General features: G+C 44.6%; 3 protein-coding genes across 20 annotated transcripts in view; all 3 read right to left on the bottom strand.

The window, feature by feature from the left end:
* Positions 1-8,616: 8,616 nt before the first annotated feature.
* Positions 8,617-11,423, bottom strand: LOC106609748 (uncharacterized). Of its 4 annotated transcripts, none has more exons than XM_014208737.2 (5): positions 11,261-11,423; positions 10,610-10,641; positions 10,436-10,473; positions 9,646-9,697; positions 8,617-9,520 (listed from the first exon to the last, which is right to left on the bottom strand). In XM_014208737.2, the coding sequence occupies exons 2-5, from the start codon at positions 10,628-10,630 to the stop codon at positions 8,750-8,752; spliced, it is 882 nt and encodes a 293-aa protein (XP_014064212.1). In that variant the 5' UTR covers positions 10,631-10,641; positions 11,261-11,423; the 3' UTR covers positions 8,617-8,749. The 4 variants fall into 4 exon arrangements, with proteins under 4 accessions (XP_014064212.1, XP_014064213.1, XP_045578517.1 ...); XM_014208738.2 differs by having other exon boundaries at positions 10,436-10,470; XM_045722561.1 differs by having other exon boundaries at positions 11,292-11,423.
* Positions 11,424-11,962: 539 nt separating this feature from the next.
* LOC106609738 (zinc finger protein 2 homolog) lies at positions 11,963-16,218 on the bottom strand. Its single transcript, XM_014208714.2, has 7 exons — positions 16,002-16,218; positions 15,496-15,698; positions 15,116-15,208; positions 14,581-14,676; positions 14,242-14,352; positions 13,756-13,879; positions 11,963-13,612 (listed from the first exon to the last, which is right to left on the bottom strand). Exons 1-7 carry the CDS (start codon positions 16,042-16,044, stop codon positions 12,150-12,152), a joined length of 2,133 nt encoding a protein of 710 aa, XP_014064189.2. The 5' UTR covers positions 16,045-16,218; the 3' UTR covers positions 11,963-12,149.
* A 6,401-nt stretch (positions 16,219-22,619) lies between these two features.
* Positions 22,620-27,974, bottom strand: part of LOC106609740 (neuron navigator 3) — a 388,938-nt gene continuing 383,583 nt past the window's right edge. For all 15 annotated transcript variants that reach the window (XM_045722334.1, XM_045722323.1, XM_045722324.1 and 12 more), the window contains 4 exons: positions 27,612-27,808; positions 27,091-27,209; positions 26,762-26,965; positions 22,620-25,283 (listed from right to left, as the gene is read on the bottom strand). In XM_045722334.1, the coding sequence (XP_045578290.1) occupies positions 25,164-25,283; positions 26,762-26,965; positions 27,091-27,209; positions 27,612-27,808 (640 nt within the window). In that variant the 3' untranslated portion in view covers positions 22,620-25,163. The remainder of the gene's footprint in view (positions 25,284-26,761; positions 26,966-27,090; positions 27,210-27,611; positions 27,809-27,974) is intronic.

Genomic DNA, 27,974 nt, shown 5'->3' with positions numbered 1-27,974 from the left:
GACACAAGCCTACCAGACGAGCTAAATAACTTCTACGCTCGCTTCGAGGCAAGTAACACTGACTGTGTGATCACGCTCTCCGCAGCCAATGTGAGTAAGACCTTTAAACAGGTCAACATTCACAAGGCCGCAGGGCCAGACGGATTACCAGGACGTGTACTACAAGCATGCGCTGACCAGCTGGCAAGTGTTTTCACAGACATTTTCAACCTGTCCCTGACTGAGTCTGTAATACCAACATGTTTCAAGCAGACCACCATAGTCCCTGTGCCCAAGAACACTAAGATAACCTGCCTAAATGACTACCGACCAGGAGCACTCACGTCTGTAGCCATGAAATGCTTTGAAAGGCTGGTCATGGCTCACAACACCATTATCCCAGAAACCGTAGACCCACTCCAATTTGCATACCGCACCAACAGATCCACAGATGATGCAATCTCTATTGCACTCCACACTGCCCTTTCCCACCTGGACAAAAGGAACACCTATGTGAGAATGCTATTCATTGACTACACCGCAGCACCATAGTGCCCTCAAAGCTCATCACTAAGCTATGGACCCTGGGACTAGACACCTGCAACTGGATCCTAGACTTCCTGATGGGCCGCTCCCAGGCGGTAAGGGTAGGTAACACATCCGCCACGCTGATCCTCAATACGGGGGCCCCTCAGGGGTGCGTGCTCAGTCCCCTCCTGTACTCCCTGTTCACTCATGACTGCACGGCCAGGCACAACTCCAACACCATCATTAAGTTTGCTGATGACACAACAGTGGTAGGCCTGATCACCGAAAACGATGAGACAGCCTATAGGGAGGAGATCAGAGACCTGACCGTGTGGTGCAAGGACAACAACCTCTCCCTCAATGTGATCAAAACAAAGGAGATGAAAAGATTTGGCATGGGTCCTCAGATCCTCAAAAGGTTTTACAGCTGCACCATCGAGAGCATCCTGACGAGTTGCATCACTGCCTGGTATGGCAACTGCTCGGCCTCCGACCACAAGGCACTCCAGAAGGTAGTGCGTACGGCACAGTACATCACCGGGGCCAAGCTTCCTGCCATCCAGGATCTCTATACCAGGCGGCGTCAGAGGAAGGCCCTAAAAATTGTCAAGGACTCCAGCCACCCTAGTCATAGACTGTTCTCTCTGCAACCGCACGGCAAGCGGTACCGGAGCGCCATGTCTAGGTCCAAGAGGCTTCTAAACAGCTTTTACCCCCAAGCCATAAGACTCCTGAACAGCTAATCAAATGGCTACCCAGACTATTTGCCCCCCCACTCCCCCTACGCTGCTGCTACTCTATTATTTTCTATGCATAGCCATTTTAATAACCCTACCTGCATGTACATAATTACCCCAATTACCTTGACACCAGTGCCCCCGCACATTGACACATTGAACTGGTACCCCCTGTATATAGCCCCGCTATTGTTATTTACTGCTGCTCCTTAAATATTTGTTTTTCTTATCTCTTATCTTTTTGTTTGTTGGTATTTTCTTAAAACTGCACTGTTGGGTAAGGGCTTGTAAGTAAGCATTTCACTGTAAGGTCTACACCTGTTGTGACAAATACAATTTGATTTGATTTATGACACATTATACTTATCTTTAACTTGAATGTTATGCTCTTACCCTGGACTTTTAAGCTCCCTTTAAATGTCTTAGCATTCTCCTCTCCAGCCTCTTCTTCACTTTCCCATGATGCTTTGCTCAACACTCCCTCATCAGTAAGTACATTTGATCTGTTTGTCTTTTCTTTCATCTGTTTTCTATCATCTTTCTCCCTCATTTGTCTCTACACAACAGAAATCTTTTCCTCAGAGATCTTGCTCACCGTCTCATCCTCTTTATGTCCATCTATTTTTTCTATGTCCATTCTTGCTAATTCGTGTGAGATCAAATCTGTTTCCTTACAACATCTGTCTCTCTCGTTCCTCTCTTCGCCTGTCCTTACTTCTCTGTCCTGTCTGTACTTTGGTTCTCTTCTCTTTATTCCTGTCATCTGTCTCCACAATTTCCTCCAGACCTAATTTGGCCCAGTCACTACCTTCCCCTCCTCCACTCTCTTTGCCCTTTGACCCCTTGCCCTTTGAGCATTTCTTACTTTGCCCTGTACTGTCCATCACTGTCTCTCCGTCACCCCCATCCTCAGGCCCTCCACCTCCCTCAGTCAGTGTCAACCCCTCAGCAGCCGCTTTCCGGCGTTGCAGGCACTTGATCTTGTAGGCAATGCGGCTCCTTTGCAGGATCATCTCCCTAACCTCTATCGTTCTGGCGTCGGTGCGGCTGAAGCTGGTTCTGGTTATGAGTGGTTCTCTGAGCAGTGGCCGGGTCGGAGGCCTGGGACGGAGTCCTATAATGGAACTTTCCATTCCAGGCCGGGAGGGCATCCATGTGGTCACATCACAGTTCCTCTCTCGCTCCCTCCTCTTTTCCCTCTTTCTCTCTGCCCTTCGCTCTTTGGCACTGTTAAAGTTCCTCATGTCTTTCTTCTTCATCTCACCTTTAATTCTCTCATTTTCCCTCATTCATTTATTGATCCCCAATGACCTCCAAAAAGCCTTGTCCTTCTTAACTTCATTGAGAGCCGCTGAGAGAGAGGACAGCTGATTTCCCACTCTCTCCTCATTTAGCTGTTTGAATCCATCGTACATAACTAAGTCTCTCATGTACGGCTTGGGAAGGATTTCTTCAGTGATTGCCTCTACTGCTCTGGCTATCCTCCACTGTCCATTATGCTCTAAAGAGCGAGAGGCAAAAATTAAATCCAATCAATACATACCTGTAATCTAACCTTACACCAAGAATCACAATAATTAAAATGTTGGATTCAATTGAATCTATTTAATCTACCTTGTAGTAACATGGAAACATAGGCTACCCCTTTCCCATGGTCAAAATATGTATAGAAATATAATCAACTACATAATTATCACAATACTCACCAATCAGAGAGTTCCTGTCACACTGTGAGGAGCACTTCTCCCATTCCTTTTCTCCATACTTCTTCTCTCCCTCCATCCTTTTGGTCACACTCTCCCCTCTAGTCAAAATGTAGTGTGGCACAGAAACACATGCAGACTTTAGGTCCCAGCTGTATTTGAATTTGTATTCCATCGTGTTGTGGTCTTGAGCATAGCGACGGCAGTCATCGGTCTCATAAGAGGGTGACCAAGTATGTCCACTGAGTTGGACTTGACCTTTGGGCCTCATGACTGACTCGCACAGATGATGGCTATGACGGGTGTGAGCCAAAGGGTCAACCATGTCATCCTCACTGTCTGACTCCAAAAACTGGTCATCATGACAGGTGATAACACTGCCTAAGTGCATTCTAGATATAAATATTTCTATCTCACGTGATCCTATATGGTCTGTAGTGAACAGAGGTCTGTCATCAGGGGCTGAGATAATGTTATCTTCCAGGATCTCATTGATGAGAGGTTGAACGGATTCTGACACCAACGTGGGGTTAATTAGATTTTCAGTGGTCTGAGACTTCACTACAGGCTGGTCAATAGGGTTATCTTTGCCTTGGTACAATGTATTGGAAACCAACAGAGCCTTATTGAAAGAGTCAATAGTGACTATTGATCCAAGAGCAGTGGCAACAAGGGACAAAGACTGGTCAGACGAGCTCACAGAATCTCTGCTAAAGTCTACTGCAGGTCGGTCATCATGGTCTTTAATGTTGAGGGAGATTTCCTTGTCAGAGTTCAAAGAGTCATTTACATTTAAGTCATTTAGCAGACGCTCTTATCCAGAGCGACTTACAAATTGGTGCATTCACCTTATGATATCCAGTGGAACAACCACTTTACAATAGTGCATCTAAATCTTTTAAGGGGGGGGGGTTAGAAGGATTACTTTATCCTATCCTAGGTATTCCTTAAAGAGGTGGGGTTTCAGGTGTCTCCGGAAGGTGGTGATTGACTCCGCTGTCCTGGCGTCGTGAGGGAGCTTGTTCCACCATTGGGGTGCCAGAGCAGCGAACAGTTTTGACTGGGCTGAGCGGGAACTGTGCTTCCTCAGAGGTAGGGGGGCCAGCAGGCCAGTGGTGGATGAACGCAGTGCCCTTGTTTGGGTGTAGGGCCTGATCAGAGCCTGAAGGTATGGAGGTGCCATTCCCTTCACAGCTCCGTAGGCAATCACCATGGTCTTGTAGCGGATGCGAGCTTCAACTGGAAGCCAGTGGAGAGAGCGGAGGAGCGGGGTGACGTGAGAGAACTTGGGAAGGTTGAACACCAGACGGGCTGCGGCGTTCTGGATGAGTTGTAGGGGTTTAATGGCACAGGTAGGGAGCCCAGCCAACAGCGAGTTGCAGTAATCCAGACGGGAGATGACAAGTGCCTGGATTAGGACCTGCGCCGCTTCCTGTGTGAGGCAGGGTCGTACTCTGCGAATGTTGTAGAGCATGAACCTACAGGATCGGGTCACCGCCTTGATGTTAGTGGAGAACGACAGGGTGTTGTCCAGGATCACGCCAAGGTTCTTAGCACTCTGGGAGGAGGACACAAGGGAGTTGTCAACCGTGATGGCGAGATCATGGAACGGGCAGTCCTTCCCCGGGAGGAAGAGCAGCTCCGTCTTGCCGAGGTTCAGCTTGAGCTGGTGATCCGTCATCCACACTGATATGTCTGACAGACATGCAGAGATGCGATTCACCGCCTGGTTATCAGAAGGGGGAAAGGAGAAGATTAATTGTGTGTCGTCTGCATAGCAATGATAGGAGAGACCATGTGAGGATATGACAGAGCCAAGTGACTTGGTGTATAGCGAGAATAGGAGAGGGCCTAGAACAGAGCCCTGGGGGACACCAGTGGTGAGAGCGCATGGTGCGGAGACAGATTCTCGCCACGCCACCTGGTAGGAGCGACCTGTCAGGTAGGACGCAATCCAAGCGTGGGCCGCGCCGGGAGATGCCCAACTCGGAGAGGTTGGAGAGGAGGATCTGATGGTTCACAGTATCAAAGGCAGCAGATAGGTCTAGAAGGATGAGAGCAGAGGAGAGAGAGTTAGCTTTAGCAGTGCGGAGAGCCTCCGTGACACAGAGAAGAGCAGTCTCAGTTGAATGCCCAGTCTTGAAACCTGACTGATTAGGATCAAGAAGGTCATTCTGAGAGAGATAGCAGGAGAGCTGGCCAAGGACGGCACGTTCAAGAGTTTTGGAGAGAAAAGAAAGAAGGGATACTGGTCTGTAGTTGTTGACATCGGAGGGATCGAGTGTAGGTTTTTTTCAGAAGGGGTGCAACTCTCGCTCTCTTGAAGACGGAAGGGACGTAGCCAGCGGTCAAGGATGAGTTGATGAGCGAGGTGAGGAAGGGGAGAAGGTCTCCGGAAATGGTCTGGAGAAGAGAGGAGGGGATAGGGTCAAGTGGGCAGGTTGTTGGGCGGCCGGCCGTCACAAGACGCGAGATTTCATCTGGAGAGAGAGGGGAGAAAGAGGTCAAAGCACAGGGTAGGGCAGTGTGAGCAGGACCAGCGGTGTCGTTTGACTTAGCAAACGAGGATCGGATATCGTCAACCTTCTTTTCAAAATGGTTGACGAAGTCATCCGCAGAGAGGGAGGAGGGGGGGAGGGGGAGGAGGATTCAGGAGGGAGGAGAAGGTAGCAAAGAGCTTCCTAGGGTTAGAGCCAGATGCTTGGAATTTAGAGTGGTAGAAAGTGGCTTTAGCAGCAGAGACAGAAGAGGAGAATGTAGAGAGGAGTGAGTGAAAGGATGCCAGGTCCGCAGGGAGGCGAGTTTTCCTCCATTTCCGCTCGGCTGCCCGGAGCCTTGTTCTGTGAGCTCGTAGTGAGTCGTCGAGCCACGGAGCAGGAGGGGAGGACCGAGCCGGCCTGGAGGATAGGGGACAGAGAAAATCAAAGGATGCAGAAAGGGAGGAGAGGAGGGTTGAGGAGGCAGAATCAGGAGATAGGTTGGAGAAGGTTTGAGCAGAGGGAAGAGATGATAGGATGGAAGAGGAGAGAGTAGCGGGAGAGAGAGAGCGAAGGTTGGGACGGCGCAATACCATCCGAGTAGGGGCAGAGTGAGAAGTGTTGGATGAGAGCAAGAGGGAAAAGGATACAAGGTAGTGGTCGGAGATTTGGAGGGGAGTTGCAATGAGATTAGTGGAAGAACAGCATCTAGTAAAGATGAGGTCAAGCGTATTGCCTGCCTTGTGAGTAGGGGGGGGAAGGTGAGAGGGTGAGGTCAAAAGAGGAGAGGAGTGGAAAGAAGGAGGCAGAGAGGAATGAGTCAAAGGTAGACGTGGGGAGGTTAAAGTCACCCAGAACTGTGAGAGGTGAGCCATCCTCAGGAAAGGAACTTATCAAGGCGTCAAGCTCATTGATGAACTCTCCAAGGGAACCTGGAGGGCGATAAATGATAAGGATGTTAAGCTTGAAAGGGCTGGTAACTGTGACAGCATGGAATTCAAATGAGGAGATAGACAGATGGGTCAGGGGAGAAAGAGAGAATGTCCACTTGGGAGAGATGAGGATTCCAGTGCCACCACCCCGCTGGCTCGATGCTCTAGGGGTATGCGAGAACACGTGGGCAGACGAAGAGAGAGCAGTAGGAGTAGCAGTGTTATCTGTGGTAATCCATGTTTCCGTCAGCGCCAGGAAGTCTAGGGACTGGAGGGTAGCATAGGCTGAGATGAACTCAGCCTTGTTGGCTGCAGACCGGCAGTTCCAGAGGCTGCCGGAGACCTGGAACTCCACGTGGGTCGTGCGCGCTGGGACCACCAGGTTAGAGTGGCAGCGGCCACGAGTCCTCAAAGGGTACAGCATAGTGCTTCTCTGTGGTCACACAGTCTGCACAGGACCTCGTTAGCAGCTGGTCAGTGCTTTGTAAGTCATCCTCTGCCCTCTGCTGCCCTCTGGAGTCCACAGCTGAGTCCACCACTGGGAGGCCGTCAGTGATCAGAGACACTTCAGGCCAGGGTCATTGCCAGGATTCACCAAGGTCTCTATCAGTACCAGGGCAGTGTGCCACCCAGGGTCCAGCCCTTCTACCAATGCCAGGTCATAGTCTGGAGTCAGAGAACCCACCACAGCATGGTCAGCATCATCTCCATTACCTTCAGTGCCCAGAAGCACTTCACTGGACAGTGCCTCGGGTTGGTTAGCATAGACCCCTGTGGCCTTAGTAACCACTGAGTGGATTTCAGTGTTCAGAGACGCCTTGATGGCATCAACTTGGTCAGCATGAGGTTCAGCAATCAGGGAGTCCTCAAAGGATCCTGATTTCAAGCTGTCATCACGGTCTTTGGGCAACTGAATGGACTCCAAGGTTGATTGGGCTTTAGGTGTCGTAGACATATCAATGCATTTCAGCTCCATTATTCTTAGGCTTGAAAACTCCCCATGGCATCCATCTGTCAGAACTGTGTGCACAGCTTCCCTAATGGCTTTCTCTGCCAGCTGTAAGGAAAAAATGTATGGTTCAGTATTGACAGTGTTTTCTATACATTAACATCACCTGAATAGTTGTCAAAGAATTACAAAAAAATGTAATAACATGCTGCATTGTCAGAACTAACGACAGCTGAGTTACGTAGCTAGATAAATTAGCAACGCAGTTGTAGTGGAAAATGTATTTCATAAAAAATAGCAAACAACTCATAACTCAAGATAATTTACCTTCGTAATTTTGTCAATATCAATCACAGCGTCCCTCAAAGAAACGACGAAACGCTAGAGTTAAACGATATCAAGCAAACATCGGGAGCTAGCAAGCTACTATTTATGCTGTTTCTTTTAGCAAGCAACAAGTTGATGATTGTTTGTGTTCAACAAACAATGTTTGTGTTAGCTAGCAAGCTAGTTACGTCAGATGCCAAATGTCCAAATCAAAACATTTTGACAACAGCGCGTTTACGTTTTCAGCACTAGGCGCTGTCCACTGGCTCATATGTACTAGGCCATACCAGGCTCCATGTGCAACAATGTTGCAATTGCGACTATGATGTTATTTTCCTGTATGTGTATGTGTGCATACATATTGTAGCCTATTTGCTTCGCATACATGGCTTTAATGTGTTTGTGGGTGGTGACTATATACAGGGAAATATTACACATTGTCAGCTGAACAAGACCTTTCAAGTGTTAGCATCTTGACTTGTATTTCATGGGTACAGACTCAAACCACATATGAAAACTGCATTATTGATTGTATGGCTGGTGAGCCCTGAGTTTGGTTTCATGCATAGCTTACTCCCCACCATTGGTCCAAAGGAAAGGAATATGCAACTCCTGAATATTGAAAATCAGAAACCCATATTGAGAAACTCAAGCATGTAACCTCTACACCTTTTCTTTGTTTTAAAACGTTCATATTTTTTATTTTATTAGGCTATCTGAGCTTTCATACAGTGTTGCTTGCTATAATCAATCCTATTATTCTAGAGTAGAACACCATCTGGTGACCTGAATGTATTCTTGAATGGAGTCTTGTTAAACATTATTTTGTTGTTGGAAAATATCATATTATGATATCTGCACTGCCATTTCACATTCAGTACTTGACTCTGTAACTGACGTTCATCTTTTAACACAACGTTCTGTGACGCATCACAGAACATCACAAGGCTTTCATTAAAAAAACTGTAGTACATTTGACTTTATTTCATGTCTTTGTTGCCATAGAAACAAACTGCTGACTCACCTTTTAACAACATATTTGTTTAATTAATGCTTTTATGAATTGGCTTCACATGTTTGTTTTCTGCATCACCTCCATAAAAAGGGGGCATCCAGTCTACTGGGTGCAGCTTGGCAGAAGTCCATGCCTGGCTAAATCCGCAACTGACCGTAGAATGGTTTCAATCACTAGAGATGTGATCTCCTCCCCTGAGTCCTGCTGCCTTTCGGAGAGGCTCTGAACTCCTTCTGTTGATTGTCTTGGCTTCCTGACTTGTGAGGACCCTGAGTCATTGGATCTGGGACTGGCTGAGCTCACCTTTGAGACAGGTGTGGGAACAGTGGATGTTGCCAAGGCATTTTGGGGGGGTGCTGGTTGACTGGGCCCAGAAGAGAGATTGCTCAGTGGTCTCTGAAAGAGAGGAACTCCTCCGACTGTGAACTGGCTGAAATCATTACTTGTGGCGTTTGCTGCACATTCTGCTACGTCACGTATGATCTTCACCATTTCCATGGTGAGCCCCAGTTCTTCTAAGAATGAACTGTGTGTGGGGTCCGTCCTGCAACTCTCCATAACACTATCCAACATGGTGATAATTACAGTCCCTGTCAGTCTGATAATTATCAGTTCACAGTCTTCCTCAGTGCAGTCCTGCCATCTTTTTTCCATTTTCTGATTGTCCCCATTTGGAGCCACAGGCAAGAGATTTACTGGGATCACCGCATCAGACAACACCCCCACCCCATACAAATATTTGTTCAGGACGCTTGAGACCCCTCCGCACACTTTTTGGAGAAGGCCCTCTACCGTCTTCCCCAAGATGTTATGTAGGCCTACACCGGAAACATCTTCCTGAGAGAAAGCAGTGGTTGACTGGGCAATGTATTCCTACAAGTAAATGCAAGATGTATGTTTAAGATGATGCAGGTTTATTAATACAAAGTCAAGGCAAATGTTAATGCAGTGAAACCACATACATAGAGCAAAGGTATAGTTCACAATTGATGGCTCACCACAATCTTTCCTGCGTAACGGCGTATCGAATCAGGTGTCGCCTCATTGTTCCTGCAGATATTTGACCATATATGTATTAGTCAGCTATGTGTTAGCTGACTAAACTCCCCTCCATGCTGAAGGAAGTTTCTGATGAACAGGCTTTGTGGAGAACAGTCTTTGTGGAATTCAGCTCTGACAACATCGATTCACCCAAGGTCAATTCTTCAAAAAATGTAAATAATGAAATGCTTACCTTGTACCTAAGTTCGTCCTCTGTAGTTGCGTGCCTTTATTTGATGAAATCCATACCTCTTCAATAAATGTTAATCAAATACAACCACTGACTGTTTGCTCATTGCTGTTGCTCTAAGATGGCAACTCAGTGAAAATGAGCATGTGCCAATTGAATCTTAAGGAAACAGCAGGTGGTTGTAGTTGATTAAGGTTTAATGAAAAAGTATGGATTTCAGCAAACAAAGAAAGGCACGCAACTACTGAGGACAAACATAGGTACAAGGTAAGCATTTGATAATATATATATTTTTTTACAAATATTGACTTTGGGTGAATCAATGTAGTTGTAGCTGAATTCCACAAAGACTGACTTATCTCTGCTTCACTCTGTAGGTGGAATACATTAGAAACTTCCTTCACCATGGCTGGGGTTTCATGTGACATGAATGATACTTTTAGATAATTCATTAGATTATTTTCTGTGGGAAAAAATGTATATAGGCCTAAATATAGAATTACATATTATAATTAAATAGGATCTATGTGGGCCTCAATTTTCTAATGGAATTTCACCTGGCGTTCTCGATGGTTACAGGGGTTGACCTCTTCTTCTAGTTCCATGTTAAAATAAACAAATACACACAAACTCAAGTTAACACCGTTTGAAACACAACTTCTACAGTAATTTATCCGGTGAGAAATTCTTGTTTTGTAGCCTTTAAAAATATAGTCTATCAATCGACATACCTTTCTCCCTCTCTTCGGCATTGTAGCAGTTGCTTAGATTCAAAACAAATGGAACACAGTTAACCACGGCAAATGTCGTGTCATAACATGATGTAGTTTAATTATATTCCTGGGTTGCACGTTTCGTCATACAATATTGTTTTGAACATTCGTTTTATTCGACTGATGCCCAGCTGAGCATTCAATTTAATGTGGTCTTGGTGTTGATGAACATATTATATGAAGTGCATTACCGTGGCTTGGAAACACAATGACATTTGAAAAGGAGGAAAATAATCAGTAGGACAAGCTTTTGTCATCATTGTAATGTCGCCAGATTGACTTTAGATGCAGTATAACTTCAGCTAACTAGCTACAATTGAGGGGAGAGCATCGATATTTCAGTTAGCCTAACGTTAGCATTGCTAGCTTTTTCTGCCGAACTTCGCTAGCTCATGATGCCAACACTGCCATTTCTTAGGTAAACTTGACATCATAATGATGCCAATTTTGTTTTCTACAAATGTTGTCTACTTTAGCAATGTCATTAGCCCCAGTTCAGAAAGACTGATCATCAATATGATGCGGCGACGCGACCGAGGTGCAACCCATGAATAGCTAGCTACATTATGTTTTGACAGAATCATAAAAGAGAAAGGGATTTTGTAGAACCTTGTTTTGTTAAGTCAGTTGTAAAGTTTACATGCGAGATGTTGATCGTCGCCAGACACGACTCGATCTCCACCAGTAGGTGTCAGTAGCTCGTTAAGACTCCTGGGGTGTGTTCAGTTAGGTTTAACGTTTACGCTGCGTGACGGTTTGTTACACGATAACCCCCCGCCGATGATAAATGGTATACTTTAAGAAAAGTTCAGTTGTAATAAAATACTTCATAATGAACCATAGTATTTTCTCAGATTAAAAGACGGATGACCTAAGCATTCTAAATAAAATGTTTAAATACATGTTCATCCTTGATATGGTTTATGCCATTATCAGAAAAAGTATATCAGAAAGCATATGTGTAGTGTTAGAATTACATTTTGTCAACTCAACCTCAAATTATAATTACCTAACCAAACCTTTGGTTGCTTATTTCTAAATGTCTCACATGACTGTTGCTTTAACCTCAAAGGGGTATCTTTCCACTTCTAATTATTTCCCACCAATCTTGCTTGGTGTAGTACTTCATAACGAAACAGAAAAGCCATCTGATCAGGGAGGGAGCGCCATATTGTTTTTCAGTTGACTAGTTTATGGGCAGTGGGCTGATCTAACAGGTCAACTGTTGGAAAATGTGTGTGTACAACATTTGTGTTGGAATGTTAACAGAGAAATACAAGAGGCGAGCCAAGAAAAATTCCACACCAAGTGTTAAAATAAAATGTTTAATGTGAATTAAAGGCATAATTGTATTTTTAATAGAGGCATGTTGTAAGGCTGAGTTTTAGTAAAATGCATATATTTTGTGTCCTCATACAATTCAGTAATCCAGTCCATAAACATGATTTGGAAAATAAATTAATATACATGACAATATTTTTGAAGGTTCTCGCCATGATTACACACCTTTCCCTATGTGAGTGCGCAGGTGCCTTTTGAGACGCGTTGAGGTGGAGAAGCACTTTTTACACAACATACAGGAGTATGGGCGCTCTCCTGTGTGTGTCCGCAGATGCATGGTCAGGTCTGACGAACACCTAAACCTCCGTTCACAGACCGAGCACGGGTATGGCCGCTCCCCTGTGTGTATTCGCCTGTGGAGGAGCAGCTCCCCAGAGGTAAGGAAGGTTTTGCCACACTGAGCACACTGATGCGGTCTCTCCCCTGTGTGCATCAGGTTGTGTCTTATGAGGGAAGTAGACTTGGCAAACTCCTTCCCACAGTGTGCGCAAGAGAACGGTCGCTCCCCTGTGTGGGTATTCATGTGTTCACTCTGTGCACGCTTGGTTTTGAAGCTCTTGGGACACTGAGAGCAAGAGAACGGTCTGAAGTCGCTGTGGCTGCGTTGGTGTCTTACCAGCTCCCCATGTGTTAAGAAGGTCTTCTGACAGACGGTGCAGAGGTATGGCCTCTCCCCTGTATGAATCCTCTCGTGTCTCGTCAGGCCCGCGAGCTGAGTAAAGCTTTTCTCGCAGAAGGAGCACTGGAAAGGCCTCTGCCCGTTGTGAATCAGTTGGTGTCTGTTCAGTATCTGTAACTGGGTGAAACTCTTGCCGCACTCTGGGCACGGGTACGGCCGCTCCTTGGTGTGGATTTGCCGGTGCTTGTTCAGCAGCCACACGTGAGTGAAGCCCTTGCCGCACTCTGCGCAGGGGAAGGGTCTCTCTCCGGTGTGCTTCATCTGATGTCTCCTCAGGTCAGACGGGCGGCCGTAGATCTTCTCGCACTGGGAACACTTGTAATGGCGATTCACCACGTGGGTTTGCCTATGCTTCAGCCGCTCAAGTACGGTGTCAAAGCTAGCCCCACATTTCTGACACTTGTACTGACCACTCCCTTTGTCGTTCGGCTCCTCCTGCTGCTCTGTGGACTGTAGTGGGGGATCAGCACTCTGGCCGCAAGGTGTTCTGGTGAAGTGCAGGGACAGTAGGCCCAGTTGGGTGAACCCCTTGCCACATTGAGGGCAGATATATGGCCGTTCCCCGGTGTGAATCCGCTGATGCCTCGTCAGATCCCAGGAGTTTTTGAAACCCTTGTCGCACTCCTTGCAGGTGTACGGACGCTCCCCTGTGTGAATGCGCTGGTGCCTGGTCACGTCTGACGAGCGAGTGAAAGTCTTTCCACACTCGTGGCACGTGTGAGCACCGGGTTCAGAGCTTGCGTGGATAGGGAAAGGCTTGGGGAATTCAGGACGGGGGAACTTTTTCCTGGGAAGAGCTGGGTTCTCTTCAGTTTTCTGGAGCTTGCTGTACTCCTCTGGGTGATTTCGCTCAATGTGCTGGAGGAGGTAGGATTCCTGCATGTGAAAGAATGGGCACTGGGAACAGGCAAAGACTTGGGAAGACATCTCAACGGTGTGACCTGAAGGAATACAATGGGGAAAGGAGACTAATAGTGTGACAGAGGCAGCACAAGCATTAGGTGGTTGTTTTTACAGGGCATACCAGTCTCCACATTTTATTATATGTAGTAACAGAGAAAGACATTCAATATTTCCTCCTTACTCTGAGTGCCCAAGTTCTCAAGACATGTGTGGTGTTGCAGCAGGGATTTCAGGTCCTCAGGTTGAGAGAGGGCCTGCAAACACTCCTCCAGGACAGAGGGAGCAGAACTGAGCCATGACACAGTCTATAGGAGCAGAGATGCAAACAAGTGAGTGACAATATGCTGGAAAGTTTACATGTTTTTTTTTTCACACTGGGGAACGTTACAAAATGCTAGGCCCATTTCAAGAAAACCAGAGAAGCCGGTGGCTAGCACCTCAGCTAACAGTGTGGCCCCAGAGTGGCTATAAGGCAGAGGTTATGTGCAGAAAGTGACAGTACAGCTTGGATATCTTCTAATAAGATACAGAAGATATTACCCTCCTATAACTTAACCAGTCTAAATGTTGCCATCATGGTCAGCACTGCAGGATTTTCCAAATACAATAACAGAAGGTGACTTGAACCCAGCTGAAGGTGACCTAGTGCGGTGTTACTTTGTGGTACCTGTCCAAGGTCTGGTACTGGCAGTATCTTCTCCAGTTTAGAAAGGAATTCCCACACAAGTAGTTGCATATCTGTGTCATAGCTGGCGCCGTACTCCGCCGGAAACACCTCCTGGAATCAAGATAGATGGGGATATAATTGGTGTACGGTGAAGTTCTGCATTTACCCCAATGGTCAAGGTTAGATTTGGGGCGGGGAGGCTGATCATAGATCTGTACCTATGGGAAACCTCCCTCCGGGGCAATATAATTCCAAGGACTGTAAATATTGTCTTTGGTTACTAAACAGAACCAGGAAGCTAGAGAGAGAGACATTAACATATGATGGAGGCAGACTGACCTGGAAGAAGTGTTCTCTCTCCGCTGGGTCTTTCAGCAAAGTCTGGATGAGCTCCAGGAAGATGGCCTCTTCTGCATCCACCTCAGCATCTCCACTCTGTGAAATAGAACTTATCAGTGATAAGGGAACAGTAAACCACCGTCACCCACCACTGAAAATAAGAGGGAGCAACACTGCAGTCCTTGATGGCCTTGACATATAGGCGCAAGCTAATTGGTGCAAAGGATCTGACGGTTGCTTATTCAATATGTCAATGTTTTAATTCTATCTTATCCTAGGCAAATAAATGATTTAAATAAGCACATTTCAAATGATAGGAATGGCAAAGGCGGTTCCATAAAGACCAGGGGCCATATACATCAAGCATCTCAAAGTAAGCTGATTTAGGATCAGTTTAGCCTTTTATATCACAATGAAAAGATTACAAGGACAGAGGGGACCTGATCCTAGATCAGCACTCCTCCTCCGAGAAGTTTGATACATATGGCCCCAGGCCAAATTGAACAGTTGTCCTCCAAAGAGTATCATTACTTACCCCTGTGTGTCCAGGGGGGCGAATTCTGTCCAGGTGGGGTTGGATGATCTGGATATCAGCTGTATGATCAGCGGAACACAACTCTAGTATCACCTGAAAGGAATAACAGTATTCAAGAAAGTAGACAACAGCACCCAACAAATGATGACCACCAACAGAACCTGAGCAATCAGGACAATAGAAAGAACCCAACTGATCAGGACCATGGACAACCCCCATGCAATCAGGAAAATGGACAGAACCTAACCAATCAGCAGCTACATAAACCGCAAGATAAAGACCGTTTTAATCAGAGATGGCTCTAAACACACTGTCCAAACCACTGCTGTTAGGGGTTCCAGTTTACAAAAACAACATATTTAACTGTATTCGCTACTAACCCTTGTTCGCAGCCGCAGAAGAAGCTTGGCCCTCTGTTTCTCATTCAACAGGTCTGGAACTGTCGCTGTCACAAGGCCGACGAACTCCTCTAGTTTCTCATAATCCATGACATCTCTTCGTTGCGCTACTTGCCACATGGCCGCAGAGAGCAGCCTCAGAGGTGGTATCAACAGGCGCAAAGAGGATAACGGGAGGAAGATATCTACGGGCAAAAATGGGTCATTGAGTTGTGAGAGATGAGACAATCTTTGGACAATAATTCTTGGTAGTGTGGGTTAGGAGGCATAATGTTACATTGCCGCATAACTTGAGTAGACGCTAGCATATAAAGATGTAGCTAAAATGTGAATCAGTGGCCCAACTATTTTATCTATTCGATCCATCTTCTAGTAGCTAGTCTACCCAAATGTCTGGTCCACCCTAGACAGTCTATCTTTGCAACAACTAACAGTAGCCGCAAGTTGCTAGCTAGCCAACGTTAACCAGGTACTTATTTTAAACGAACCTGCATTCTCCACTGGTTTTGTCGTGACACAGATTTCCATCATTATGGAGAATTGAGTTGTGATTTATATAACTTAAATAATTAACTAGTTTGGTTTCTATTAAACCCAGAAAGACATTTAGGAGTATAATAGTTTAGCTTATCCACTATCTGGCAGGCTAGCGTTCCTCTTCTTTTCTATCTTCCGGGAAAGTTTTCTTCCTCTCTGGTCCATCAATGTGAAAAGACGCTTATACTGCCACCTACCGACCTACGACATTGGCACGACTCTGGTGTAAACTTCCAGCTGTCTTTATTTACTGTGCTACTACAAAAACACAGATACAAAAACAAACTATATATTAGTATAAAATATACTGTCCAAAGTATTAGTAAATATGATTCCTCTGTGACAAATAAACATTTATTTAGGGATTTATTGAAGTTTCTCAGTGTACATCACTTTTATTCCAGACAACATGGATTGACATATCTCTGGTTTATGCCGATGTAGTTTCAGTAGGATTTTGTTCAAGAGGCAGGGAATACATCTCTTTCACCTTATTGCTGTAATCTTGTTCCAATCATAATTTTTAGGTGGCTCAATCAAGTCACCTTCTCTCATATCCAATCAGACATACACATTTTAGAGAGAGCACACTTTAATCCACTAGCTACATCATGTTAACCTGCAGTTCTTGTGACGTTGCAGTTATTTAGCAGTCACCTTTATCCAGAGTGAGGTGTTGTCTTGAAGTTGAGTTTCACATTTTAAATAGTCAGACTGCCACAAATCATTGTCTTGATTTCAACAACAGGCATATTCAAATGTTATGGTCTCACAACGTTGCTATTTTCTTAACATACTGACAAATACTGGTAAATATTCCATATTATACCAAAATGTGGACAGTTAAACAAAAAAAAGACCTAACAAAGGAAGACATTAATATCATTTGAACACCAATCTGGTCGAGGCGTGTAAACACTCCTTTTTAAAGATCGATCATTTCAGCCAACAGCGGGTCATGGTTAAAGGGGGTAGCACTTCAAGTGTAGAATTCCAAGTCACTCCTGCAAGGGATACAATAAAACAAATTATTCATCATCTTGAATACACATGTTAAGGTGCGCAACCAGAGTTTTAAAAAAGTGGTATTTGTATATATATTTTTTAATGATAAATTAGCTAACTTTAAAATACACAGGGTGTGCCCAAACAACAAACTTTACTGGTACTCTCACTTCCTTAGCCACCGTAGCTAACAAGTCTCATTTGTAGCCAGCTATTTGGGGTTTTGCAGTAGTACTCAAACTTACCATTTTAGCTAGGGAACTATGAAATACATAACGAGGAAAAATGCGATGTCAAACATCACAAACAGCCAAAAGTCAAACCAGTATGAGTGTTTTGGTAAAGATACCAAAGCTCCTTTCGTGTCCAAACTCTCTTCCGAGCCCATTTTCAGGAAGTGTGTTGACTGAAGAGCACCGCCCCAGTGCTATCGTAGCCCTGTTTATTTCTTACTCTTTGCCTCCGCCTAGTGGCTTCTTCTTCGAGGTTTAACGGCGGTTGGCATCCAATTTGTTGGATTACCGCCACCTACTAGACTGGAGTACAACTCCCTTATACTTTGCTTGAAAAAAAAAAATGTACTAAATAAATACCCTACCATCTAACATTACACTCACACATTCAAAAAATTATATTAAATTAACACCTCCCTACTCCACTAATTAAATGTATTTATTCCTACGTCATGCCATCATCCTGAAAGGAGGGGACATCACCACTTAACACACCCTGTAACTCTTCTGATGTCAAGTCTCGCACACCCAAACACCTCTCTGCAGCTGCCACCACAACCTCAATTTTCTGCGACTTCCATTCCATCCCTGCAGTACAGTTGATAACCATTGCTATAAATGCTAAAAATCCAATCTTACTGAAACATATCACTTTGTGGCCTATCCCTCTGTACTGGTATATCTCTACTACTCTCACCACTGCTCCCCCTTATCCCATCTGCCTCTACTCGTACAGGATAACAGGATAACTTATATATCCTAACTTCACTTTGTCGGGCAAAGACTCAACTTCAAAACTCAAAAGAACAGACAATGAGTCTTCTGTTTCCCCACTCGCCACCCTGTCTGCGTCACATCAAACGACGAGCATCACATACACCAAGAATCTTTCCCCTCAGCTGGTCAATTTTTATATTTACTGCTTCCCCAGTTATCACTCCTTTCATTGGTGCCCTTTTCTTGAGAGCGAAACAATTTACTTTTTTTGCCCCCATTCTTTCTACTCCGAGTGCATTCTCCCTCTGACCAACAGAAACACAAACAATTATCACTAGACCCCTTCTGGTTACCCTCACCGATTCCACATTACCCAACTCTTTTTTTCACCCACCGTGAAACCACAAATGGATCAGCCAAAAGGCAAGAGTCCACTTTTTCCATTAACTTCGCTCCTACTGTCACAGACTCATCTTTTTCCTGATCCTCGGTGCATACCTCAGTCTCCAATAACTTCACCACACCTACCACCTCCGATACTTCACCCTCATTCACTTCCATTTCTCCTCCTGTCTTCAGCTCCCTCTGCTTACACTTTCTACCATTCTTTAACAAATCATCTCCCTCTGTCCCACAATTTCTATCCAACTCAAGCTCACCCTCTTCTTCCCTCTCTCTCTTAGACCTCCTCTCCCTCTCTTTTTCCCTCCATTCCTCCTCCATTTTCTCCTTATGATAATACTGCACTACTTTTGACAACCATCTTGTTCTTGCTTTCTCTAGGGACTCCATTTCTGCCGAGGCATCCGCCCTCCTCCCCCTCCACTTAATGGAGCTTATAGTACAGTTTCTTCTTCTTCTTCTTCTTCTTATTTTTATTATTATTATTATTATTATTATTATTATTATTATTCTATGATATCATGGCGGTCCGCAAACAAACGTTTAAAGTGCATGTCGCCACCTACTGTGCTGGAATGTACGATCAATCATGATCTGCCCAAGTCTGTACTACCATGAAAATAAAATTCAAAACTAAATAAATCACTAACTTCTACCACACCCTCCCCCAAACCTCCCCCCCAACCTCAATAAACATTATATCATGCTGAATCACTCCACCCTTAAGATTGTTCAGCATGTCAACAACCATTTCAACAGTAACATCTATTACCCCCAATATCTCCTTTGCCGTCTCCACAATAACCTTCAACCTGGCATTTCTGCTTTCCACAACCCGAGTCGTATTGATAACCTTACCAATAAAAGCTTTGAAGTCAACTTTATTCATTATCAAAGTGTCCTTTGACACCACACATTCATGAGCACAAGATTTCTGAACAAGCTTCCAAACCATGCCAGGACCATCAGAAACACCAGCCCAGACAGTAGGTCCACTAACTACAGATACATCCATGTAAGATCCATCAGTCTGACAGTAGGTCCACTCACTACAGATACATCCATGTAAGATCCATCAGTCTGACAGTAGGTCCACTTACTACAGATACATCCATGTAAACTCCATCAGTCTGACAGTAGGTCCACTAACTACAGGTACATCCATGTAAGATCCATCAGTCTGACAGTAGGTCCACTCACTACAGATACATCCATGTAAGATCCATCAGTCTGACAGTAGGTCCACTCACTACAGATACATCCATGTAAGATCCATCAGTCTGACAGTAGGTCCACTCACTACAGATACATCCATGTAAGATCCATCAGTCTGACAGTAGGTCCACTTACTACAGATACATCCATGTAAACTCCATCAGTCTGACAGTAGGTCCACTAACTACAGGTACATCCATGTAAGATCCATCAGTCTGACAGTAGGTCCACTAACTACAGGTACATCCATGTCAGATCCATCAGTCTGACAGTAGGTCCACTAACTACAGATACATCCATGTAAGATCCATCAGTCTGACAGTAGGTCCACTAACTACAGATACATCCATGTCAGATCCATCAGTCTGACAGTAGGTCCACTAACTACAGATACATCCATGTCAGATCCATCAGTCTGACAGTAGGTCCACTCACTACAGATCCATCCATGTAAGATCCATCAGTCTGACAGTAGCTCCACTTACTACAGCTACATCCATGTCAGATCCATCAGTCTGACAGTAGGTCCACTTACTACAGGTACATCCATGTAAGATCCATCAGTCTGACAGTAGGTCCACTAACTACCGATACATCCATGTAAGATCCATCAGTCTGACAGTAGGTCCACTAACTACAGATACATCCATGTCAGATCCATCAGTCTGACAGTAGGTCCACTTACTACAGGTACATCCATGTAAGATCCATCAGTCTGACAGTAGGTCCACTAACTACAGATACATCCATGTAAGATCCATCAGTCTGACAGTAGGTCCACTCAGTAGATCCATCAGAACCTGCCTCTGCATATGATACATCATGACTGATCCTCCTTTCTCTGTAACTGGCATCCACCAAATGCTGCACTGCAATGCTGAACTCTCCCCCACAATTACAGTACTTAACCTTCACCTTGTTTTCACGGTAATCATTTGCCCCTCCACACTTGGCACATCTTTTCTTTCCTTTACAATGAGCAGCTACATGTCCCATTCTTTGGCATTTAAAACACTGCAGTGCATATGGGATAAATTCTCTAACATTGAAACTAAGGAATCCTATCTGTACTTTTCCCGGCAAGACATCATTGATACGCGTTCACTTCTTTGACCCTCTTTCCTACTGAACAACCTTTTGGCCTCAATCACTCTGCCTGCCTTCACATTTTCTTTAATTATCATCTGTGGACATAGATATTGGGACCCCTGTGATGACTCCCCTCAATCTAGCATAAACACCAGGGGCATGGCTTTTAATCTTCTTCCCATTAAGCTTTTCCATTTCCAATATCTTCTCTTGCTGAGCCTGACTACCACACAATATTTACAATCTACCATTTCCAATGAGTCGAGCTAATTTCACTTCACCTTCCTCTTTCTCTACGGCATTAGTTCGTCAGATAGGGTGTAAGTGAGGTCCTGTGGTCTCATCAAACACCATCACCATTTCCACTCCAACACTTCATTACTCTTGCTTCCTACCTTGGCCTTCTTTATGCTTTCTTTACTAGAAAATCCACTACTTTCTGTATCATGATCTCTCTTCTTCCTATGTCTTTCCACTACCGACCATTCCGGTACTTGACCCTCATCCTCCTGCTCCATAGCATCAGAACTGACACCCATATTGTCCTCATTCCAGCAAAACTGTTGTTTCACCAACCTTTTCTCCATTTCCTCCATTTCGTCTGCACTACTCGCCGCCATTTCCGACCTCCAACCCTCACTCACACTCCCCTTCTTCCCCAATCCTTCCCCAATCCTTCCAATCAGGTTCCAATGAATTGTCAGGTTTCCCCATGTAACTACTGGCAGTTATAACTCAAGGGTCTTTTCTCATTTGCATTCTCCTCGTGTTCTCTCGTATCGTCCCCTTCTCAAAACCCATTGGAAGAAAGGGTCAGAGGGGTGGGACCTCTGGCTTTCTCATCCAATGGGTTTTGAGGAGGCGGCAAGGAGAGAGGGCGCAAGAAGGATACAATTGAGAATCTCCCATTATCAATGTAACCGCTTACTATTATAGCAGTTCATAATATAAATGTATTGTAATATTGTATTATTGCTTATACCTGATATTGTATTATAATTGCTAATCATTACTCTTCTGTACTTTCAGAAACTAAGTTAAAAATAATATATATATATATATATATATATATATATATATATATATATATATATATATAGAGAAATATATATATATATATATAGATATATAGATATATATATAGAGATATATATATATATATATATATATATATATATATAGATATATATATATATAGATATATATATCTATATATATATAGAGATATTTTAAAATCAATTAAAGCCCATTTGAAGGAACCCCTGTTAATAGCAATTGTCCATTTAACATAACTGGAACTGAAGTTGCTGACATCTTAGTGAACATTGACGCCAGCTTTTGTTGGACTAGCAACATAATGTGAACGTACACTCCTTTACAAGTGAGCTTTTTAGAATTTGAAATATGGTGTATTTGATCAAGAGCACTTGTGGTCAGAGTTCTGGAGTGGCTCACAGGGTTGGCCATTACTCATCCAGTAGCTCACTGACACAGATAGGTAAGCCAAAGCTGAATGATAGACAAACACTTGTTGGCAAAGCCCTGGAGTGGCACAGTAACCAGTTATAGTGGCACAATAGTGTTACCCAGCCAGCACCTTCCATCCCCAACATGATTCTCTATGAGGGATAAGTTCATGTGAAGTTTAGGCATAGTTGTAGAACTAAGTGGAAATCCTGTCCACAGCTGTATGTCCAGATACAGGTGCTGGTTCTGGCAGGAACAAAGTTCAATCCCAAACAAATGTATGTTCAAATAAAACTGCACACTAGCAAATAGCGACCGTAAATAAAGTCAAGACCAGTTGTGTGTCTTAACATTTGTTTGGGATATCTCCAAGTCTGTACCAGAGGAAAGATATGGTGGAGAAAAAATGAACAGAGACATGAGATAGAACAGGACGCATTGTTTGCTCATGTGACACCAAATACCATTTATTAGGGCTTTACAAAGACTACAAAATCCCTCCAGATGATTTAAATCGCTGTCTCTGTCTATTTACACGATATGTTACATACAAATGTACAAAATATAAAACATTTATGGACAAATGTTTCAACAAAAAAAGAAACTCTTCTCTCAAAGCAGTAAATTCAATGTTTTCAACTAAGATGTAATTGCAATTTTATGGCGTCACCATGACATAATGGTACACTGTGTTGTGAAAACATTTGGTTAACTAGGCAACTGGTGGTGTCCTAGGGGAGCAGGGAGGACTGACTAGATTTCTGCTGTGTTGGAGGGGAGCTATGTCTTACCGACAATCCATGCATGAGTGTGTGTGTTCGTGCATGAGTGTGTGTGTGTGTGTGTGTGTGTGTGTGTGTGTGTGTGTGTGGTGGGTAGGGGTGTCAGGCTAAGTTTAGATGCAGGCTGATGGCGTAGACCCACAATGATGCAAGCAAAAACAAAATAAAAAATACATTTGTCACAGCCAAGTGATGACAACAAGAGCTTGTCCTGAGGTTGTGACATTTTCTGCAGAAAATGGAATCTGATAGATTTAGTTCACCAGTAGCACCTGTTATTTGGAATTGTAAATAGCACAACAGTAGGCAAACAGTACCTCAGAATGGGATGACAAAAAAAATCGGATTCTACTAAAACTGGTGAATATAAGACTGAATGAAAGTATATTCAGAAATGTTACAGTGTAATGCTTTGGGAAGTGAATTTTCGCCTGTTGAATAGGGGGATGAGTCACCAAATACTAGTTCCAGAGAATACACAAAAGGGAAATCTGTGACAAGGACCAGATTTGCTTTTCTTGATAAATTGAATGGTTTGCTCCTCAAATCAGTGATTTAGTGAACATTAATATACGGCGTTATTTTTTTTTTTTATATCATACTGTACATCGTATGCCTCCTGCATAGGCAAGACAACCAATCATCACAAGACATACACCTGTTTCTGACAGCTTGTTGGTTTTTGCATTTCTATTTTGTATTTTTTTGCAACGTACAATAATTCTCAGCGAGTTAAAGCGTAATATAACATCAACAGGGAAGAATGCATCTCTGATTCACTGTGCAATACTTTATTATTTACACCCCCACTTTAACTGTGCAAAACCAACCCACTCATTAATGGAGGAAGGACAATCAAAATCCAAAATGGCTTCTGTCCCTACCACACGCTGTTATGTAAAAGTAAAAGTCTCCTTCAAATGTTCCCCCCTAGAAAACTTAAAACATGCTCCTTAGGCTATAAAATCAAAAGGGTCGGGTTGTGCTCATGACAGTTCAAGTGAACCCAGCTCAACTGGGTAAAAGCAACAACTAAAGAAATGCCCACCCCTTTGAACTTTTATACAATTGGTCAGTTCTACTTGCAAATACAGTATAACAGCCATTATGCTTGTACAATATTATTGTCAGAAACAAAAGTGGATGGTTTTGGGCAACATACTTTTTGACAGGATTTGTGAGATATTTTGGCCTAAAAGTAGTTATAAAACTCTCCTTTACTGTACTAAGATTAAAGCACCCACTGAGACGATATGGGACCACTTCATTTGAATGGTTGTGTGTCAGGAAGTGTGTGTTCCTGTCAATCTCCTATCCACTCAGGATGGTCAGCAGGGAGCCAAAGGCTGAAGTAATACACCCCCTGTCTCAGAGCTTTGCATTGAGAAAGCACCAATATCAGGCTTGTACTGTTCTTGACATGGCCCTTGGATTGAAGGAGCCATCACTCCCTTCAGCACCCATCTGTTGGTATAGTGCTGTCGATCTTTTAAGGAAAGGGTGAACAACTGGTCTGCTAGTGTGAAACCCTAAAAGAACTCTGTTTGTGGATGTGGACGGACACGTCGCAGTGCACTTGGCAGTAAATCAAACGGTAACATTGGCACTTGCCCATTGTTTCACAGTAGCAGCTGGTTGGACGACACACAATGCTCTTTTTGTGCTTGTTGGTGAGTGGTGTATGGAGGGTCTTGGTGTTGCCTGTAAACTAGGGACAGGTTTAAGCACGGGACCAGCACCATGTGGCTCGTCTGAGGTCAGGGTTTGACGGGAGGGACACGTGCCTTTTTTTGTTCAGCACCTTAGTAAATGAAACCAGAATTTGGCCCTTGTAAACATCCGTAGTTAATACAACAACTGTGAATCTACATAAATAAAACTATAATGTCAATTCCAGTTTTATGGTGTAGAACCACAGACATAATTGTCTCTCACTGTGTACGTGCAGCCTGCATTTTGGGATGCCACAACCAGTGGAGAAATGGAGGACTGTGTCTCAACCACCATACACAAAAATCTACTCCATTTTGTCAGAGGCCTTACTCCCCCCGACCCCGCTAACAGACATCTCCTGACTACACACATCTCTCTGTCTTATGTGTGGGGTGCCTGGAAGTGTTCGAGCCGCCACGTCTCGCTGACGCCACGCTGAAAAGCGCTCCGCTCCGTCACTCCATCTGAGGTCTCCTCTCCGAGCTCTCGTCTAGAGCGCCGACTCCAGCGACGAGTCCAGCTGGTCGTCATGGTGACTGGCGCTGTCGCTGTCACAGCTCTGCGCGCTGGAGTAGTTGGCCGCCTCCTGCAGCCTCATTAGCATGTTCATCTGGAAACACAGAAAACAAACAACCAATAAAAAGACTGGTAAACAAAAAGAGGTCCAACACCACATTGCTATTCAGAGTCCACTATCCCAACTACAAGGTCTTAGACTGGGTATTATCATTAAGGTGACATTGCAGGGGTCCTTTATCAGAGATGGACACCAGGGGGCCCGAGTGTCAGCTGCTTTTTCCACTTGCATCGCGCTTAATTGCACACAAGTGCACACACCTGTTTCCTCAGGTCTACATCAGACGTGGTTTGAAAAGAAAGATGAAAAACCAGCCGATCCTCAAGCCCCTGAGGAACGGAGTGGCCCGTTCCTACCATATATGGAAAGCACCTGGCACAGCGGTCTTCATTTTCCCTGTAATGGTCCTGGTGGGACTATAGGGAGGCGAGCGGCCAGGGCTGGGAAGCTCTGTGCAGACCTCCTCTGATCATTACACAGTAATGTGTTGAGGATTAAGTGGCCAGCAGAGAAAGCCCATTCCTATTCAACTCCCCAGGAATTGCCTGCCACACTGTTTATCACGCACAAAGTGGAATTAAAGTGTAGTCATCCGAATAACGAGCTGCTGACATTTCAGAGCTTCATTTGGTTGTGTGTGTGTGTGTGTGTGTGTGTGTGTGTGTGTGTGTGTGTGTGTGTGTGTGTGTGTGTGTGTGTGTGTGTGTGTGTGTGGGGGACAAGGTCATCTGCTGTCACGTTTGTTATTGGTATCCTTGGAAACTGGCTTCCACCTTTCCTCACTGATGTCTCTTTTTTTATTGTTTATTAATATTATGTCAACGAACATGGTCTCTTTCATGTTACTTCACTTAGCTTCAGTGAACATAAAACTCTCTTAGCAAACTCTTTTCATATGACTCTATTTTACATATCACTGTACAAATAAAACAGTCATTAAAATCAGCATTCAGAAATAGAACATGCCTGTGATTTCAGTCTTCATCATGTTTTACATTTTTTTGATTTGACCTTTATTTACCTAGGCAAGTCAGTTGAGAACAATGGCAGCCTAGGAACAGTGAGTTAACTGCCTTGTTCAGGGACAGAACGACAGATTTTTACCTTGTCCGCTCGGGGATTCGATCTAGCAACCTTTCGGTTACTGGCCCAACGCTCCTGCCGCGCTGAATCATTGTGTTGTGCTAGCTCTCTAACCAATATGTCTATATTTTCTGGACCACTGAAGTGGTGCTTAGTCCTAGGACTGTAAAACTGAAGTGCTGAAAGAAGGGTTCAGGGTGGAAACTTAATTCAATAATGTTCAACCATGCTCCAAAACATAATTGAAGGAAATTAAATAATTGGACAGGAAAAGGCATAACAGTCGCTCACCATTAAAGATACATAGTTTTATTAGACAAATTGAAAAGACTGATGTTTCGGCTTTCAATGGCCTTCTTCAGAAATTAGAAATCCCTGTACTGGACCTTCTTTCAGCATTTCAGGGCTTTGTTTTCATTTCTCCTTACCAGTGGGTCTCCTTCCGTGTCACTCTGGGACACTTGTTTGGAGGAGGCGCCCTCTTTGGAGGAGCTGTAGCCATCATAGCCCACGTCCTCTGGCCGTAACTGGAGCAGGGCCTGGCTGTCATGCTGCAAAGAGGCAGATCTCCAGGGGTAGGTGTCCTTCACCCACTTGGACGGGTCCTCCCACGCCGCCCTCTTGCCGTACAGCTGTAATGGTGGCCACAAAACGAGAAATGAGTTAGCGAAAGGAGAAATCCTAGATGCTTACCTGCAACTTCCCCCTACACCGGTACCCCTCTACTTTGTGTCCTTTGACCTCCGTCTGTACCCACCTGGAGCCCTTCTCTAACGGCTTCCAGCAGGTAAGGCACCAGGGAGTAGTTCCATAGGTCAGTGAACCACACCCGCGAGCCATCTGCATCCATGGGGCAGGACAGGAAGAGCCTGGGACCTGTAGGCAGAACACAACACATTCAGTGTGTTTTGTGGGGTCAGAGACAATTCATGCTTGATTGGAAAATGTGGTCGGAGGCGCAGTACGGATGGTGTGACGCAGAGGCTAAATTGAGTTCTGTACCGCATCGCCGTGCGCCTCTCAAATTTTGTAATAATCCGGAGGGATCTGTATAGCTCCGCATTGACATGATTGGTTGACGGTAGGTGGGGGCTGCAGGTCCTGCATAAACACAAACTCACTTCCTAGACAACAGCTCTGTGCTGCTCAGCGAAGAGCAAGAAGTATGAATGCCCTGACTTCTGCAGAGGCCGTATCACTGTAAATGCTGCACGGCCAAAGTGTGTGTGTGTGTGTGTGTGTGTGTGTGTGTGTGTGTGTGTGTGTACATTGTCTAACCGATGGTGACGTCTGAGGAGCTGTGGGCCTCCAGGAAGCCGTTGAGGTGCTGCCACGTCTTGGGAATCCAGTCGATGACCTTGATGAGGTCATTGCTGCGCATGTTCCTGTTGATCTCCGTCTCGATCAGCTTCCTGCGCAGAAAACGGCCTAGGAAACCCTTGACCGGCTCTGTGTGGTTGGCACACAGCACCCACCTGGAGACGGGGGAAAAGGATGACGAGACAACATGTATGACATCACACTCTATGGAGCAGCTGTGATGGAATTGGAGGCTACACCGCTACATGATTCCGGTAGACCTGAAATGATTGGATGTGGTGGTTATTCCAATCAGCCTATGGAAAGAAAAGACGAAGCATC

The sequence above is a fragment of the Salmo salar genome, chromosome ssa07 (assembly GCF_905237065.1).
Source record: "Salmo salar chromosome ssa07, Ssal_v3.1, whole genome shotgun sequence".
Taxonomy (NCBI): domain Eukaryota; kingdom Metazoa; phylum Chordata; class Actinopteri; order Salmoniformes; family Salmonidae; genus Salmo; species Salmo salar.
Note: the sequence above shows the minus strand (reverse complement) of the source record. Positions and strands in the feature narration are given on the sequence as shown.